The 15,700-nt window shown below is 66.3% G+C and overlaps 1 protein-coding gene across 4 annotated transcripts in view; it reads left to right on the top strand.

Moving 5' to 3' along the window:
• DEPDC5 (DEP domain containing 5, GATOR1 subcomplex subunit) overlaps positions 1-12,260 on the top strand; it is a 70,549-nt gene extending 58,289 nt beyond the window's left edge. For 2 of the 4 annotated variants that reach the window (XM_031948950.1, XM_031948951.1), the window contains exons 32-42: positions 1,253-1,361; positions 4,250-4,315; positions 6,317-6,441; positions 6,749-6,826; positions 7,248-7,380; positions 7,881-7,989; positions 8,184-8,408; positions 8,647-8,816; positions 8,996-9,167; positions 10,237-10,297; positions 10,721-11,009. In XM_031948950.1, coding sequence (XP_031804810.1) covers positions 1,253-1,361; positions 4,250-4,315; positions 6,317-6,441; positions 6,749-6,826; positions 7,248-7,380; positions 7,881-7,989; positions 8,184-8,408; positions 8,647-8,816; positions 8,996-9,167; positions 10,237-10,297; positions 10,721-10,994 — 1,522 coding nt within the window. In that variant the 3' untranslated portion in view covers positions 10,995-11,009. Of the gene's footprint in view, positions 1-1,252; positions 1,362-4,249; positions 4,316-6,316; positions 6,442-6,748; positions 6,827-7,247; positions 7,381-7,880; positions 7,990-8,183; positions 8,409-8,646; positions 8,817-8,995; positions 9,168-10,236; positions 10,298-10,720; positions 11,010-11,921 lie in introns of those variants that run through there. The other 2 variants (XM_031948953.1, XM_031948952.1) reach the window with 2 other exon arrangements.
• Positions 12,261-15,700: the final 3,440 nt, after the last annotated feature.

The following is a 15,700-nucleotide window of genomic DNA, read 5'->3' on the forward strand; positions in this document are numbered from 1 at the left end:
AGCGGCACCGGGTTAGGCTGAAGTAGTTTGGCCGCGGGGGTCTCAGGGGTCCGAGACCCGGAGCAGCTTGGGCGGCCGCCCTGTGGGGGGGTGCCAGTGCAAGAGGCCCCCGGAGTGGGGGACGCAGGTGGCTCAGTCTGTGCTCGTGGAGGGTCTGCCGACACCGAAGCCGGGAACAGCTCCTGGAAGCTGAGATAATGAGGGGCCGAAGTAGGAAGGCCGGGCGGTTCTCAGGTGGGTGTGCAGGGAGGGGCCCCTCCTCAGAGGGGCAGCAAAGGCCGGGACCGGGTTGGACGGGTCAGGGGTCTGCGGAGGCAGGAGGAGGGGCCGGCTCGAGGAAGGGAGAGCCCGGGGCCGGACTGCAGAGGTGGAAAGACCGGCCTGGCCCGAGGGCGGCTTCTTTGTGGTCTTGGGACTCGGTAGAAGTTCAGAGTGGACACGGAGGGCAGGACCAGGGGAAGGACCTGGAGGCCGTTGCCTGGGATTGTGGGAGGGTCGCAGCCTTGGCAGTGAGAGGTCCGGCTCCCGTCCTGGCCGGCAGCCCTGGTCCTTGGCCTCTGGGGGACACGCCTCTGCCCGTCTGATTGAGCAGTTACGCTGGGTGGGTTCCAAGGCCCTTCTGGCCCCGGTCTGCGGCTCCTGCCCTGTGAGAGGGTCAGATTGCCCAAGCTCCGGCCTTCTCCCCGGCCTGGCTCTGCTGCCTCTGAATCTGGACTCGTCCCACAGGCCTGGGCAGCAAAGCCATGGCCAAGGTCTGGGCTGCCCTTGGAGAAGGCATCCTGGGGGGGGGAAGGCGAGCGTGAGCCGGGGGGGAGGGAGGAAGGCAAGTGTGACCCAGGCGGGGAAGGCAAGTGTGATCCAGGTGGGGAAGGCTAGCCTGCGGGCACAGCTGGTTGGGAGGCTCCGATCCAGGCCAGGATGGCCCCAAGACCAGGACGGCTGAGCTCCTGCCTCCCATCTTGGGGCAGCTGCCTCTACTTGGGTCCCTGTGCCCAGGGTGGCCAGCCCTGACTGGCAGCGAGCCTGCTCCAGCCGCTCCCTGGGGTGTCGGGCTCTTCCTGCCCTTTGTAGCCGGGCAGAACACATCTTGTCCCATGCGGTGATTGTTTAAATGGGGACTGAGAGGAAGGGGCAGGTTTGGGGAGGAGGAGGAGGAGGAGGAGGCAGGGCCAGAGGGAGCACGGAGCGGGAGGAGGCAGTCAGGGTTCAGTCCGCTGCTTGGCGCATCTCAGGGCTGTTGTTCACCCCTTAGGTGTTTGGGAGAGCAGCAAGCCAGCCTGCATGCCGGCAAGGGCCCTGCCCATCCAGCAGAGAACACCGGCGTGGCTCTGACACCCACCTACCTGGACAGCCCGCGGAAGGTAAGCAAGGGTGGCGCTGCCCCCACCCCTCCCACTCCTGTGGGCCATGACCTTTCCTCCCAGAGCCGGGCACTGACACCCCCCCCCCCCCCCCCTCGGCTAACCCTAACCCTCTCCTGCCCCTCCTGTCCCAGAGGACGCCATTTTTATCATCATGAAAGACGCCTGGACTTCAATAACAAGAGTTTTAAAGAACTGACGACTAAGGGCTATTTTACAGAAAAGATACTTTGGGAAGTGAGCGTGGAACACCACGCGGGCCCCCGGGCGCCCCCGGCCCTTTGCCCTTCCTCCTGTTCAGTCTCTTCTCGGCTGGGGGGGAGCTTGGGGAGTCAGACCTTTGTGGGGGCGCCAGGAGAAGGTTCCGTTTCGGGAGGTGGGGGGCGTGGTCGGCCGCTCCCCCTGATGTCGTCGGCCCGTCCCGTGGGACTCATCCATGCCACCTTCGGTCCCGGCGTCCCCTCCCAGACCAACCCGGAGGCACCTGGCCAATGGCCACCGGCCGCTCGTGGCTCATTCTCGCCCTTGTCAGTGGCTCATCGGGAGCCGCTCTCCTCAGCCTGAGCTGCCCAAGCTGCCGGGTGAGAGCCCCCCGAGGCCCGGGGCATGTGTGGGCGGCGGGTGCTGCAGGGAGGTGGGCCTTGTCCGGACGCCCACAGGGCTCACCTTCGTCAGCCTCCTTGGCGGCCCCTGAGAGGTGGCCCAGCTTCAGCCCCCACCACGTGGCAGCCGCCGGCCGGGGTGTCAGAAGGGGCAGGAGGCGCCTGTTCTGGGGAGACGGGGCTGCCCGTGTCTCGTTGGCTCTCTGTAAGAAACCTCGGCAAAGCGGAGTCGGTTCAGGGGAGGGGCCGGGGCCTGGGACACAGGGCTGGTTTGTGGCCAATGGGGGCAGGTGTTCAGGTGGTGAAGGAGAGTGCCCGGGCGTGCCGGGCAAAGCTGCCTCCTCCTCGGGCACCAGGCCAAGGGGAGCTGGTGGATGCTCCGGGCGCCTTCACAGCAGCTTCCTTGAAGGCCCCAGAGACCGGGCGAGCGCTGACAGCGAGGAGAAGCTTTCCTAGGGAAGGGAGGGGAGTGACGTGGGCAGGGGCTCGAGATTGCCACGGTCGGTGCAGTCGGGGGTTTCCTGGCAGAGATGAGGCGGGGTTGACTCCCCCAGCTCCTTTTACAGAGGAGGAAACTGAGGCGCGCCGGTGCAGGGAGTACCCAGGGCCACCCGCTGGGGAGAGTCTGGGGCTGGGTTCCAGGTGTGTGCCACGGTGCCCCTGACCTGCTGGGAGATGGGCGCGGGAAGGGGAGCGCCCGAGCCGGCCAGACCCCATCCCCTTGTTGGGCAGCCCCTCCCCCACAGACCAGAGGAGCACTGGGCAGTTGCCCCGGATGTGGGCGCAGCCCCGGGAGAGGGCCCTGGGGAAGATCCTGCGCCGTGCTGGGCAGCCCCCATCAGTGGCCAGAGTTGGAGAGGTGAGAGGCGGGAGCCCCAGGAGGGGCCGTCACCACCTTTCCGGGGCGTACAGGCAGGGTGTCCAGAGGACACAGGGCTGGGGTGGGGCCGGCTCTCCATGGCTTGCCACCGGCCCGAGATGGGGAGTGGGCCCGAAGAAGCCCCGGGGAGCCAGTGCGAGGCAGCGTGGGGCGGGGCTGCCCCCTCGTCGGGGGCCCAGGAAGGCTGCGCTCACTGCCGGGGGCCTTGGCTTGGGGAAGTCGCTTCTGGAGCGCGCAGAGAACCCGACACGGAGGGTCCCGGGAGGAAGCTGGGCCGGCGAGGGGCTGACAGGTGTGTGACCGGGACCACCGGGAGGAGATGGCCCACAGCTCTGTGGGCCCTGAAGAGGGGACGGCCCCCAGCCCCGGGAGGCGGCCGCCCCTTGGTTCTGTGAGCGGGTCAGGCGCACCCGGGCCCGCTGAGCTTCCTTCCGACCCGGACGTTCTGTGGTTCTGGCTGGCTCCGGCACGGAGAGAAGGGGGTGGGATTGTCCCTGTTGGATGAAGCTGGCACTGGCTCAGGGAGCTCAGACTTGGGGTCAGGGAAGGGGGCCGGGCTCCCCCGGCCTGTGGTCTGCGCCTCAGGAGAAATGACTCGGGCAGCGCGGCCCCCCGGGACTGGCCTCAGGAAGGCAGCTCAGACGAGAGAGTGTGGACTGGAGTCTGGGGAGGCAGATTCAAACCCAGCCCCAGGACCTTGGGCAGCTCGTTCCTTCCCATGGGCTGCCTTTTCCCCTTTTGTAAAATGAAGGGCTCGGACTCCCTGGTCCCTGTGCTCTGGGAGGATCCCGGCGTTCTCTATGGGGGGAGGAGGCTTCTGGGAAATGGCGGAGGGAGAGAAAGGGAGGGGACATCACCAGACAGAAGGAGAGCGCAGAGGACGGGCCTTTGGACGTGGGTCAGCACAGGGAGCTGAGTGCGAATCCCTGAGCCTCGCTTTCCCCTTCTCTAAATGGTGGCAGAGGCCTTGAAAGTCCTTCCAGCTCTCAGTCTTGGATTCTTCCCCAAGCAGGAGGTGCCCGGGGCCGGGCCCAGGCTCCTCATTGGGGCACCACGGCGGCCTCCCTGCCCAGAGCTCTGGCTGTTCTCCTGGCATCCCCGGGGCCTAACCCGCCACCCGGCTTGCCATAGGCGCTTCCTGGCTGCCGGGCCGACAGCGTTGTGGGGCTGTGCCCTGTGCCAGGGGCTCCTCAGGGCCGCCTTTGTCTTCCCTGCCAGGCTCGGGTGCCATCCTCCCCCCCCCCCCCCGCCTCTGTAGAGAAGCCTTGGGTTGGTTTATTTGCTGTCCTGTTGTTCTCCCCTCCGGTTCTTTCTCCTGCCTTGCCCCCGGCCCTGTGACCGCCTGCTGGTGCCCATTCGCCTCCTCGACCCGACCCGGCGGCCGCCTCTTCCCCCACTGCCTCCAGGAAGGGGCCTTCTTTACGGAGTCCGTCCGCAGCCCACGTCCGGCCTCCTCCGCCTTCCACCCCCAGGTCAGTCAAACCCCCGCCGCCACCTCCAGCCATGCAGGCCGGGCCACGGACTCGGGCGGCCCCGAGAGCCAGGTGGAGGCTGGACGTCCTCAGGAGCTGTGGGCCCCACAGCGCCTCCTGGGGGGGTCTCTACCCACCTCCGGGCTGCTCGGGCCCCGGCCTGGCCTCTGGGGCCTCAGCCTCGGCTCTTGGGCCTGGGCTCTGGGGCCTCAGGCCTCGGCTCTTGGGCCTGGGCTCTGGGGCCTCAGGCCTCGGCTGGGCCGGTCCCCAGCACGGCCTCTTCCCCAGAAGGGCCCTGGCCTTTGTGGTCATGCCCCTGGTCGATGGGTTCTGTCTGTTCTTGCTCCTCCTGCAGGGATGGAGGGGGCGGGGGAGGAAATGAGCCCTTACTCGGGTCCTGTGCTCGGCCGCTGGGCAGCATCGCCTCCGTTGCCCTTCCCGCGCTCGTCCTGCCCGAGTTGTGCGTGGCTCCCTCCTGGCCACAGCCGGGCAGGATCTCCCCGCAGAGAGAGGCTCGAGGGCAGGGCCCGGGACGGCTACGTCCCCTTGGCCGCGGGAAGGCCCACGTGGGGCCCTTTTCCGCTCGCGCCCCCTTCAGGCTGGTGCCCCTGGGCAGAGCCTTCCCTCCGGTCGCCCGGGAGCCCCGGGGGCAGCGCTGCTGAGGGGGTCTGAGGGCTGGAGGCTGGGGGGGCAGTGGAGCTGGTGGCCGGGCCCCAGTGCTGGGGAAGTGAGACTCGGGGACCTTGATTCCCCGCCTGTACGGAGCCCCACAAGTAAGCCGGGCCCCTCCAGGAGGGGTTACAGGGGCATCTGTGGGGCTGCCAAGGCAGCAGGAAGTGGGGGGGGCAAGAAGTCCTTGGGGGGGGTCCCACTGGGCTTCAGGGTAAGGATGGTCAGGAAAGCAGGGGAAGGGGGGCAGCGGGGGGGGGGGGGGCTGCCTGCTTCTCTCAGTGAAGCACCCAGGCGTGCTGGGCCCTGGGACGTCCCCCCTGGGAGGAGCCTGAGAGCCGAGAGCAGGTATGGGGGAGGCTCCCGAGGCCCAGAGACCCAAGGGCCGCTCAGCGGTTGGAGCGCGCACACCTTAGTAGTGTGGAGGGGTCTGCCTCGGTGTCCTCATCTGTACAATGGCCACAGTTAACAGCACCTTCTCGGGCCGTATCCATGAGGTGCCACGTCAGTGCCAGCCGCGGGTCTGACTGTTTGTCGTGGTCCCCCCAGCCCGCGGGGAGGGGGAGCAGAGGCAGACTTCTGACCCAAGGGCGGGGACTGGCCCAGAGTCACGTGACAAACCCCCCGCGGCCCCCGCCCTCATCCCCTCGCCGCGGCTCCTGTGAAGGGGGGGCTGACGCTGGGGTGAGAGCGGGCGGTGGCAGAAGCGCCAGCCTGGGGGCAGCTCCGCGGGCAGCGAGGCTGGCAGCACCCCCAAAGCGGCCTCCTCGTCTGAGGGAGACTGGCAGTGAGCAGGCCCCCGCTGCTTGGGGGAAGGAGAACCCGGCCGAGCGGCACTCGGGGCCCCCGATAGCCGGGGGACTTGGGCAGTGTGGCCAGCGCGACCTTGGGCCCGGCGATGGGGAGTGGGGCAAGTGGCTGACCCAAGGGCCCCAGAGGCAGCTCTGCCTGTTGCCCTGCAGGGTCCTGGGGCGGCCCCTGGGGAGCCCTCTGGCCCCTTCCTTCCTGGGAGAACTGGGCCGGGGGACTCTCTGGTCACCTCCCAGGCCCTGGGGCCTCTGGTTCTGGGACTTGAGTCTGGGCTCGCATGGCCCGGCCCACTGGGGCCCAAAGCCGGGCAGTGACTCGTCCCCTGGGGCAGCAGCAGGAGGGCGGCTCCTCCGGGAAGCGCCAGGATGTGAGAAGCCCCGGGAGCAAGTGCTGGCGCGTCCCCTCTGGGTCAGGCCCCGGTCTCGGGGCACCTCCTCCTTCCGCAGCTTGGCCAGAGGGGCCCCCGAGGCGGGGGGCCCGGGGAGATGGCGGGGCCCTCGCTGACTCTGCACGTCCCAGCAGGTCTCGGTGGATCAGGGCGTCGCTCCGGCTTCGGACGGCGTCAGCCTGGGCCAGCCCGCGGACAGAGGCGGTGCGCAGACTGCAGGGGAGCCCGGCTACCCGCCGGCAAACCCCAGCGATGGCAGGTGAGACGCGGCCCCGCTCCCGCCCCAGAGCCTGCTGGGAGCACCGGCCTCGGGCTGCTCGCACTTCCCATCCGGGAGCACCCCAGCCCTTCCCGTGTGGGGAGGAGCCTGCGCCACCCATGGGTCTGCAGGAAGGCTTCCTAGAGGAAGCGGTGTCTGGCCCGAGGGAAGGGACCCAAGCGAGGCCTCTAGGGGAGGGAGGGCAGGACCCCCCCCCCCCACAGTAATGGAGGTGGCTCCTGGGCCCAGAAGGGAGACCAGCCGCTCTGGGGGGGCTCAGGACTAACCCGGTGTCTCCCTGTCCCAGCTCCCAGCAGTTCCCGAGCAGCGCGCTGACCACCTCCTCCACGCTGCTGGAGATCCTGGAGGCTATGAAGCACCCGTCGTGAGTGGCCGAGGCCCCGGGAGGGAGGTGGACACTGGGCCTGGGAATATTGCGGAGGGGGCCCGGGGGCCTGGGAGCTGAGCCGGGCTCGGGGCTTCTGGGAAAGGCAGGTGACAGGGGCTCTCCCAGCTCCCCTTGCTCAGGCTCAGCCGCTTTCCAGGAGCCCTTCGGAGCCTGGGGCTCTCCCTGTCCCTCCCTTTCCTGGGCACTCCCTGGAGGGTGGCAGGGGGTGAGGTGGCAGCCCCTGCCTCCCCGCTGCCGCTCGCTGTGGGACCCTCGCCCGGCCCTTTGCCCCCAGCCCCGTTTCCCGAGTGCCCCTGAGTTCCCGGCCCCCGAGCTCCCACCACCCCCCGGTTTTTGGGCCCTTGTCACCAGTGGCCAACCGGGCTGTGCTCTCCCCCCCCCGCCCGGGCGGCTCCAGGACCGGGATCCAGCTGCTGTCGGAGCAGAAGGGCCTCTCGGCGTCCTGCTTCATCAGCGCCGAGGTCGTGCACTGGCTGGTGAGCAGCGTGGAGGGCGTTCAGACCCAGGCCATGGCCAGCGACATCATGCAGGTGAGCCCGGGCGCCGGGGTGGGGGGGTTGGGGGCGGGCAAGGAGGGGTGGGGGGGTGGGCAGGGGGGCGGGGGGCGGCTTTCCCTGACTGCACCCTCGGAGCCGCCTGGGACGGGCCCCTCCCAGGACTCCCCGGTCATCGGAGCTCCTGCCCTGGGGGAGGCGGACCCCAAGCGGCCGCGGGCATGGTCTGCTCTCCTGCCGCCTGCCCTGGGAGACGCCAAGGGATGCTGGTGCCTTGGAGCTGTGGTGATAAGCTCCCTGTGGCCCCTAGACGGGATGGCGTGTCCCTCCTCCTTCGCCCTGAGGCCTGAACCAGAGGCCCCGGCGCTGGGGAAGGGCTGCCCCCCACTCCCAGCCCCTCGCCCCACAGGCAGAGGCCGGGGCTCCTCTCCAGCGCGGCCTTCCTGGCCTCCTCTCCTGTCCTGCAACACGCGGGAGGGGGAGGAAGGGCCTCCTCCAGGCCCCGCCCCCGGCCTGACCTCTGCCGTCTCCCCTAGAAAATGCTGGAGGAGCAGCTCATCACGCACGCCTCGGGGGAGGCCCTGCGCACCTTCATCTACGGCTTCTACTTCTACAGGATCGTGGGCGACCGGGAGCCCGAGCGAGGTCAGGGCGGGGGCGGGGAGGCCGTGGGGGGGGGGGTCTCTGGCCAGGGCTCCGCCTCCTGCTGCCCCCTTGGGGCCCCTCGGGGTGTGAGGCCGGCAGCCTCCTGGTCCCTCCGTGCCGTCCGTTGGGGGGGCCCCGGGCCGGGGAGCGAGGGCGACAGCAGCCCCGGCCCACCCTCCCCTCGCTCCCCCCAGGGGCCCTGCAGCAGCCCGCCACGTGGCACACGGCGGCCATGGACGACTTCACGGCCTTCCAGCGCAAGTGGTTCGAGGTGGCCTTCGTGGCCGAGGAGCTGCTGCACTCGGAGATCCCAGCCTTCCTGCTGCCCTGGCTGCCCAGCCGCCCCGCCTCCTACGCCAGCCGGCACAGCTCCTTCAGCCGCAGCTTTGGCGGGAGGAGCCAGGCCGCCGCGCTCCTGGGTACGCCAAGGGCCACAGGGCTGGACGTGGGGGAAGGGGCCAGTCCCCCAGGGGTAGGTCAGGCCGTGCTCTCCAAGGTGCTGACAGGCTCCCGGAGGCCTTGGGGAAGGGGCTGGAGGGAAGGGGAGGCCCGGGGGGCAGAGGGGACGCCGGCCTTGGGGGCATGAGCACGATGGGGGCGGGGCTCGACCCGCGAATGGCCGCCCCTCCCCCGCCGACTCCTCCCGTCCCCGCCCAGCGGCCACGGTGCCTGAGCAGAGGACAGTGACCCTGGACGTGGACGTCAACAACCGCACAGACCGTCTGGAGTGGTGCAGCTGCTACTACCACGGCAACTTCTCCCTGAACGCCGCCTTCGAGATCAAGCTGCACTGGATGGCCGTGACGGCCGCCGTGCTCTTCGAGATGGTGAGGGCCCGGTGGGGCGGCCGAGTGCCAGGGCGGTGGGCAGGGGTCCCGCCCCCGAGGGAGCCTGGGATTGAGCTCTCGAGGGATCCGGGGGGTCGCCGTCCTGGCCCCGCAGTCGGTGCCCGTCTCGGGGCCCGCCAAGCAAGCACAGCCAGGGCTGAGGCCTGGGCTTCTCTCAGGTTCAGGGCTGGCACCGTAAGGCCACTTCCTGCGGCTTCCTGCTGGTTCCGGTGCTGGAAGGCCCATTCGCCCTGCCCAGTTACCTGTACGGAGACCCGCTGCGAGCCCAGCTCTTCATCCCGCTCAACATCAGCTGCCTGGTGAAGGAGGGCAGCGAGCACCTGTTTGACAGTAAGGCGGCCCCTTGGTGCCCCAGGGGGGGCGGTGCCCAGGGGAAGCCCAGGGGGCACAGGCCGACCTTCCCTGCCCTAGCCCCTTTTGGGTGGGGCGCCCTTGCCTCCCGATTCCGGTTGCAGGAGTTCAGCCCTTGATAATGGTCTGGCTTCCCATGGTGCCATGCACCCAGTGGGATGTGCCATCCAAGCCCGCAGCCTCCTCCTTCCCTCCTGGCTTCCGCCCTAAGAGCAGGAGCCATTTTCGGGGAGAGCCTGTCCCTCTCCCTTGTGGGAAGCTACGGCGTGTGCCCCCTCTGACCCACAGCCCCCCAAGGAGTGGGACGTGTCCTGTCCCACAGCGTCGGAGCCCAGAAGGGGCAGATTTAGGGCAGACCCCCACTTTGCCAGCCAGAATCTGAGAATGAGCCAGAAGGAGGCGCCTGGGGGGCTGCGCCTGAGGGGCTGTGCCCCGGGCCAGGACGCTTCCTCTCCGAGCCCCTGCCTCTGGGTAACTGGGGCGGGGGGGGGGGGGGGGAGGTGTCTCGCCTGCACAACTGCTTTGTCTGGGGACGCTGCTGCGTGCGGCGGTTTCCTCTGCCCCATGGGGCTCTGGGCCAGCAGCCGCCCACAGTTGCCATGGTTACGGTCAGGGAAAGGTACCGCTCTGATTAAGGACCAGCCGCTACAGTCTCGCTCTGACCCTCCCTTGTGCCGGCTTGTGCGGCATGTGAACGTGCTCCAGATTTTTAAAAGCCAAAAGCTGGATGGAGTGTTCAAAGGGAAAGCGCTGAGCTCCCCAAGCCTAAATATGGAGGGGCCCCCAAAGGGCCACAGGCCCCATTCAGGTTTCTGGGGACAGATCCTCCTGCAGGGGCCCCTCGAAGGGCCTTTGCAGGGAGAAGCCCAGGGGCCGGCCTTCCTCCCCATCATGGCAGCCTGTTCCCATGGTGCAGCCCCCTTCCACAGCTTGGGCCCCTCCTGGGGCGCGGCCCTACTGGCCCGCTGGGAAGCCTCCCTGATCCAGGGCGTTGAGCTCCGCCTCCTGTGACCCCCTTGCCAGGCTGACCACACCTTTCCCCTCCCAGGCTTTGAACCAGAAACCTACTGGGACCGCATGCACCTCTTCCAGGAAGCCATCGCTCACAGGTGCGCTGGGTGGCAGGCAGGTTTGGGGCACCAGCCTGTGACATCGCGGGGACCCCGGGCTTGCCCCTTCTTTCCCCAGGCTCTTGCCCACACCTTCTCCTGCACCCCTGGGGAGTGGTCTTGGGGGCGGGGCTCACTGGGTGCCGAGCCTCTCTGGACTGGCTCCCTCGCACCCCCCCAGTCCATTCCTGGCTCTGTCTGTGGCCAACTTCCCAGCATGCTCTAGGACTCTGCTATCTCAGCCTGAGCCCTTCAGAGTTCTCTCTCTGCCTGGTCAAACCCCGGGGGCTGAGTTCTAGTGGTGGGAGCAAGGATGGGATGTAGAAGGGGGCGGGGCTGGGGAGCCACGTGTGGCCGATCAGTCCTGCGGGCCGGGCTGAAGATGGGGCTCCTTGGGCCCTCACGCCCCCTCCTGCTCCTCAGGTTTGGGTTTGTGCAAGACAAGTATTCTGCCTCTGCCTTCAACTTTCCTTCGGAGAACAAGCCGCAGTACATCCACGTCACAGGTGAGGGCATGGGCGGGGGATCCTCCTGGGGACGGGGGCGGCACCCAGCCTTAGTGGGAGGAGGGTGTCACACGGCGGCTCGTCCGAGGCCCGGGAACCTTGCGGCCCAGCGGCCTTCCCCTTCGGGGCCCGGCTCCCAGGGCGTGGGGCAGCCCCCGAGGCAGCGCCCTTCCTGGTGGCCTCCGGGCTGATGCCCCACCTGGCACAGGCCCCCCCCCCCGCCCCTCCCCCAGCCTTGGACAGAGCCAGAGGGGGAAGGAGGCCCGACCTGGAAACGGCTCTGCCCCAGTTCTGTCGGTCTCCAAACCTCACTTACGTCATCTCAAAACTGGGTTAAGCGCCGGGTTAAAAATGGATCCTCTCCCTTCCTAAGTGGCCCAGAGGAGGAGGGGGCGGGGTGGGTGCTGTCCATGGTGGGAGAAGGTGTGTGTGGCCGCTGCTGGCTCTGGAGTGTTGCAAATGTGCTCATGCCCGTGCCTGGGCCCGTGCAAAATCTGAGTGTCGGGGTGAGTGTGAGTAGCCCGGAGCCAAGTTCTGGATTCGAGGATTCAGGCCTCCACACTGGGGGCCCTGGCTCGAGAAGAGGAGGGGCTGGGCCCCGGGCCTTGTGCTCTTAGACAAGACCCCCGTGCCAAGGACTGTGTGACCCTGGGCCAGGAAGTGCCTTCACACCCCCCCCCCCCAGCTTCTCTGCCGGGCACGGGGTCCCTCCTCTGGTCCAGAGCAGTGTGAGGCTCCTCCCATTTCCTTGGACATGTCCTCCCCAGCACGGTCCCCCTGCCTCAGACGCTCCAGCTGGCCCCGGCCTCCCAGCGGGAGAGCAGAGCGCCCCCTTGTGCCTCAGCTTCCCTCTCTGACCTACCCGTGGTCCAAGGCCAGACCCCTACAGGTTTCCCCGTTGGGACTCCTAAGGCCCCTCCCATCCGGGGGCTGTGCCCTTTGTCCCGAGCAGCATTTCCCCCAGAATCCTCCCCGGCGGTGCAGCTTGTAGGGGCCACGTTCAGCTTCCCGGCGGGGGTTCCCTTGGGTGACCCCGGGAGGGTCCTCCCAGGCCCCCGGGTCCGGGTTGCCCCAGGGCCCGGCCCCCGGGCCTGATTTCCCCCCCTCTCTCCGGGGACCGCCCCCAGCTGCCCTACCTCCAAAAGTTCCGGGCCAACGCGGCCGGGCCAACCTCGACCAGCTCCAGCGGCCAGAACCTGTTCTGCGAGGAGCGCGTGGGCTACAACTGGGCCTACAACACCATGCTGACCAAGACCTGGCGCTCCAGCGCCACCGGCGACGAGAAGTTCGCCGACCGGCTGCTCAAGGACTTCACCGACTTCTGCCTCAACCGCGACAACCGCCTGCTGGCCTTCTGGGCCGGCTGTGTGGAGAAGATGCACGCCAGCGCGCCCTGAGTGGCCGGGGGGGTGCCACAGGTGTGGGCATGGGCCGGGCAGCCTCCCCAGGCCCGGCCCCCCAGGAAGCGGACATCGGGGGAAGGACGGTTTACGGGTTCCCCCACTGGGGTGTAAAATAATCCTGTGAAATAATGTCACCGGTTACATAGTTAAAAACGCGGGAGAGAAATAAAACGGAACCGGCCTTCCCCGGCCCTCTCCTCAGGGAGGGCTCCCCCCATGGGGCAGGGATGGGGGGGCCTGAGAATGAGGGATGTCAGGGCTGGGAGGGGCCTGAGAATGAGGGGTGTCAGGGCTTGGGGGGACTTAGAACAAGGGATGTCGGAGCTGCAGGGGCCTGAAAACAAGGGAGGTAATGGGGGCTTAGGGTAGCTTAGAACAGAGAATGTCCCAGATGGGAGGGGCTTTATTACATTGGATGTCAGTGGGTGGGGGTGGCTTAGGACAGGGAATGATGGATGGGAGGGGCTTAGGAACATGGGATGTGGGAGAGGTGGCTTAGGAACAGGATGTTCCAGATGGGAAGGAGCTTAAGGACACAGGATGTCAGTGGGAGGTGGGAGTGGCTTAAATCAGGAAATGGGGACACAAGGGACTTGAGAACATGGGATGTCAGTGGGGGCGTGGCTTAGAACGTTCCAGATGGGGGAGGAGCTTAAGCTCACAGGATGTCAGTGGGAGGTGGGAGTGGCTTAAATCAGGAAATGGGGACATAAGGGACTTGAGAACATGGGATGTCAGTGGGGGCGTGGCTTAGAACGTTCCAGATGGGAGAGGAGCTTAAGCTCACAGGATGTCAGTGGGGGGGGGGTGGCTTAAATCAGGAAATGTCAGGGACACCAGGAACTTGAGAACATGGGATGTCTGGGGGCGTGGCTTAGAACGTTCCAGATGGGGGAGGAGCTTAAGGACACAGGATGTCAGTGGGAGGTGGGAGTGGCTTAAATCAGGAAATGTCAGGGACACAAGGGACTTGAGAACATGGGATGTCTGGGGGCGTGGCTTAGAACGTTCCAGATGGGGGAGGAGCTTAAGGACACAGGATTCAAGTGGGAGGGGTGGGAGCTTAAATCAGGAAATGGGGACACAAGGGACTTGAGAACATGGGATGTCAGTGGGGGCGTGGCTTAGAACAGAACGTTCCAGATGGGGGAGGAGCTTAAGGACACAGGATGTCAGTGGGAGGTGGGGGCCCAAATCGGGAAATGGGGACACAAAAGGGACTTGAGAACATGGGATGTCGGTGGGGGCGTGGCTTAGAACGTTCCAGATGGGGGAGGAGCTTAAGCTCACAGGATGTCAGTGGGGAGGTGGGAGTGGCTTTAAAAAGGGGCAATGGGACTTGAGAACCTGGGATGTCTGGGGGCGGGCCTTGGTTCCAGATGGGGGTTTGGCAAGGTGTCGTGGGAGGGGTGGGGTGGCTTAAATCAGGAAATGGGGACACAAGGGACCTTGAGGAACATGGGATGTCAGTGGGGGCGGGAGAAATGCCCCAGATGGGGGAGGAGCTTAAGGACACAGGATGTCAGTGGGAGGTGGGAGTGGCTTTCAGGGAAATGGGGATTTTAAGGGACCTTGGAGAACAGGGGTGCGGGGGGTGGCTTAAACGTTCCAGATGGGGAGGAATTAACCGGGGATGTCAGTGGGAGGTGGGAGTGGCTTAAATCAGGAAATGGGGACATAAGGGACTTGAGAACTTGGGATGTCTGGGGGCGTGGCTTAGAACGTTCCAGATGGGGGAGGAGCTTAAGGACACAGGATGTCAGTGGGGGGGTGGGGTGGCCAATCAGGAAATGGGGACACAAGGGACTTGAGAACATGGGATTCCAGTGGGGGCGTGGCTTGAATTCCCAGATGGGAGGAGCTTAAGGGACACAGGATGTCCAGTGGGGGGGGTGGCTTAAATCAGGAAATGGGGACACAAGGGACTTGAGAACATGGGATGTCAGTGGGGGCGTGGCTTAGAACGTTCCAGATGGGGGAGGAGCTTAAGCTCAGGATGTCAGTGGGAGGTGGGAGTGGCTTAAATCAGGAAATGGGGACATAAGGGACTTGAGAACTTGGGATGTCTGGGGGCGTGGCTTAGAACGTTCCAGATGGGGAGGAGCTTAAGGACACAGGATGTCAGTGGGAGGTGGGAGTGGCTTAAATCAGGAAATGGGGACACAAGGGACTTGAGAACATGGGATGTCAGTGGGGGCGTGGCTTAGAACGTTCCAGATGGGGGAGGAGCTTAAGGACACAGGATGTCAGTGGGAGGTGGGAGTGGCTTAAATCAGGAAATGGGGACACAAGGGACTTGAGAACATGGGATGTCAGTGGGGGCGTGGCTTAGAACGTTCCAGATGGGGGAGGAGCTTAAGCTCACAGGATGTCAGTGGGAGGTGGGAGTGGCTTAAATCAGGAAATGGGGACATAAGGGACTTGAGAACATGGGATGTCTGGGGGCGTGGCTTAGAACGTTCCAGATGGGGGAGGAGCTTAAGCTCACAGGATGTCAGTGGGAGGTGGGAGTGGCTTAAATCAGGAAATGTCAGGGACACAAGGGACCTTGAGGCATGGGATGTCCAGTGGGGCGTTTAAACCCAGGGAAACGGGTTCCAGATGGGGAGGCTTAAACCCCGGATGTCAGTGGGAGGTGGGAGTGGCTTAGTCAGAGAATGACAGATGGGAGGGGCTTAAGAACATGGGATGTGTGTGTGTGGGGGGGGGTGGAGGAAGGCTTCTAGGGATGGGGGAGGGGCTTAAGGACACAGGATGTCAGGGGGAGGTGGGAGTGGCTTAGTCAGGGAATGACAGATGGGAGGGGCTTAAGAACATGGGATGTGTGTGTGTGCGGGGGGTGGTTTAGAGCAGAACGTTCTAGATGGGGGAGGGACTTAAGGACACAGGATGTCAGGGGGAGGTGGGAGTGGCTTAGTCAGGGAATGTCGGGGACACAAGGGACTTGAGAACATGGGATGTCAGTGGGGGGCGGGGCTTAGAACAGAACGTTCCAGGTGGGAGAGGTGGGAGTGGGTGGTCAGGGAATGACAGATGGGAGGGGCTTAAGAACATGGGATGTGGGGGGGCTAGAACAGAACGTTCCAGATGGGGAGGAGCTGAAGGACACTAAATGTCATGGGGGGCGTGGCTTGTCAGGGAATGTCACGGAAAGGGGGTTTTGGGACCCGGAATGTGAGTGGGGGGTGGGGGCCAAGGAGACCCTCTGGCCCGAGCTGCTTGAGATGTTCCGCCTCAGAACGGGCGCATCCCCGAGGCCGCAGAAGCGGTGACTTGCCCAGGGTCACCGGGGGCGGCAGGAGGCGCGCCCCCTTCCCGTTGGTGGCCCCCGGCCCGCCCCCGAGGCGCTGACCCAGCGCCGACCCCGCGCCGAGAGGGGCCTCGCTCCCGGGCTGTCCCCAAGCAGTGGCAACAAAGTGTCGCCGCCCCGCCCCGCCCCCCGGCGCCACCCCGGCCGAGCGGAGGCGCCAGCTCCCCGCCACACCCCCGGGCCC

The sequence above is a fragment of the Sarcophilus harrisii genome, chromosome 1, assembly GCF_902635505.1.
Source record: "Sarcophilus harrisii chromosome 1, mSarHar1.11, whole genome shotgun sequence".
In the NCBI taxonomy this organism is placed as follows: domain Eukaryota; kingdom Metazoa; phylum Chordata; class Mammalia; order Dasyuromorphia; family Dasyuridae; genus Sarcophilus; species Sarcophilus harrisii.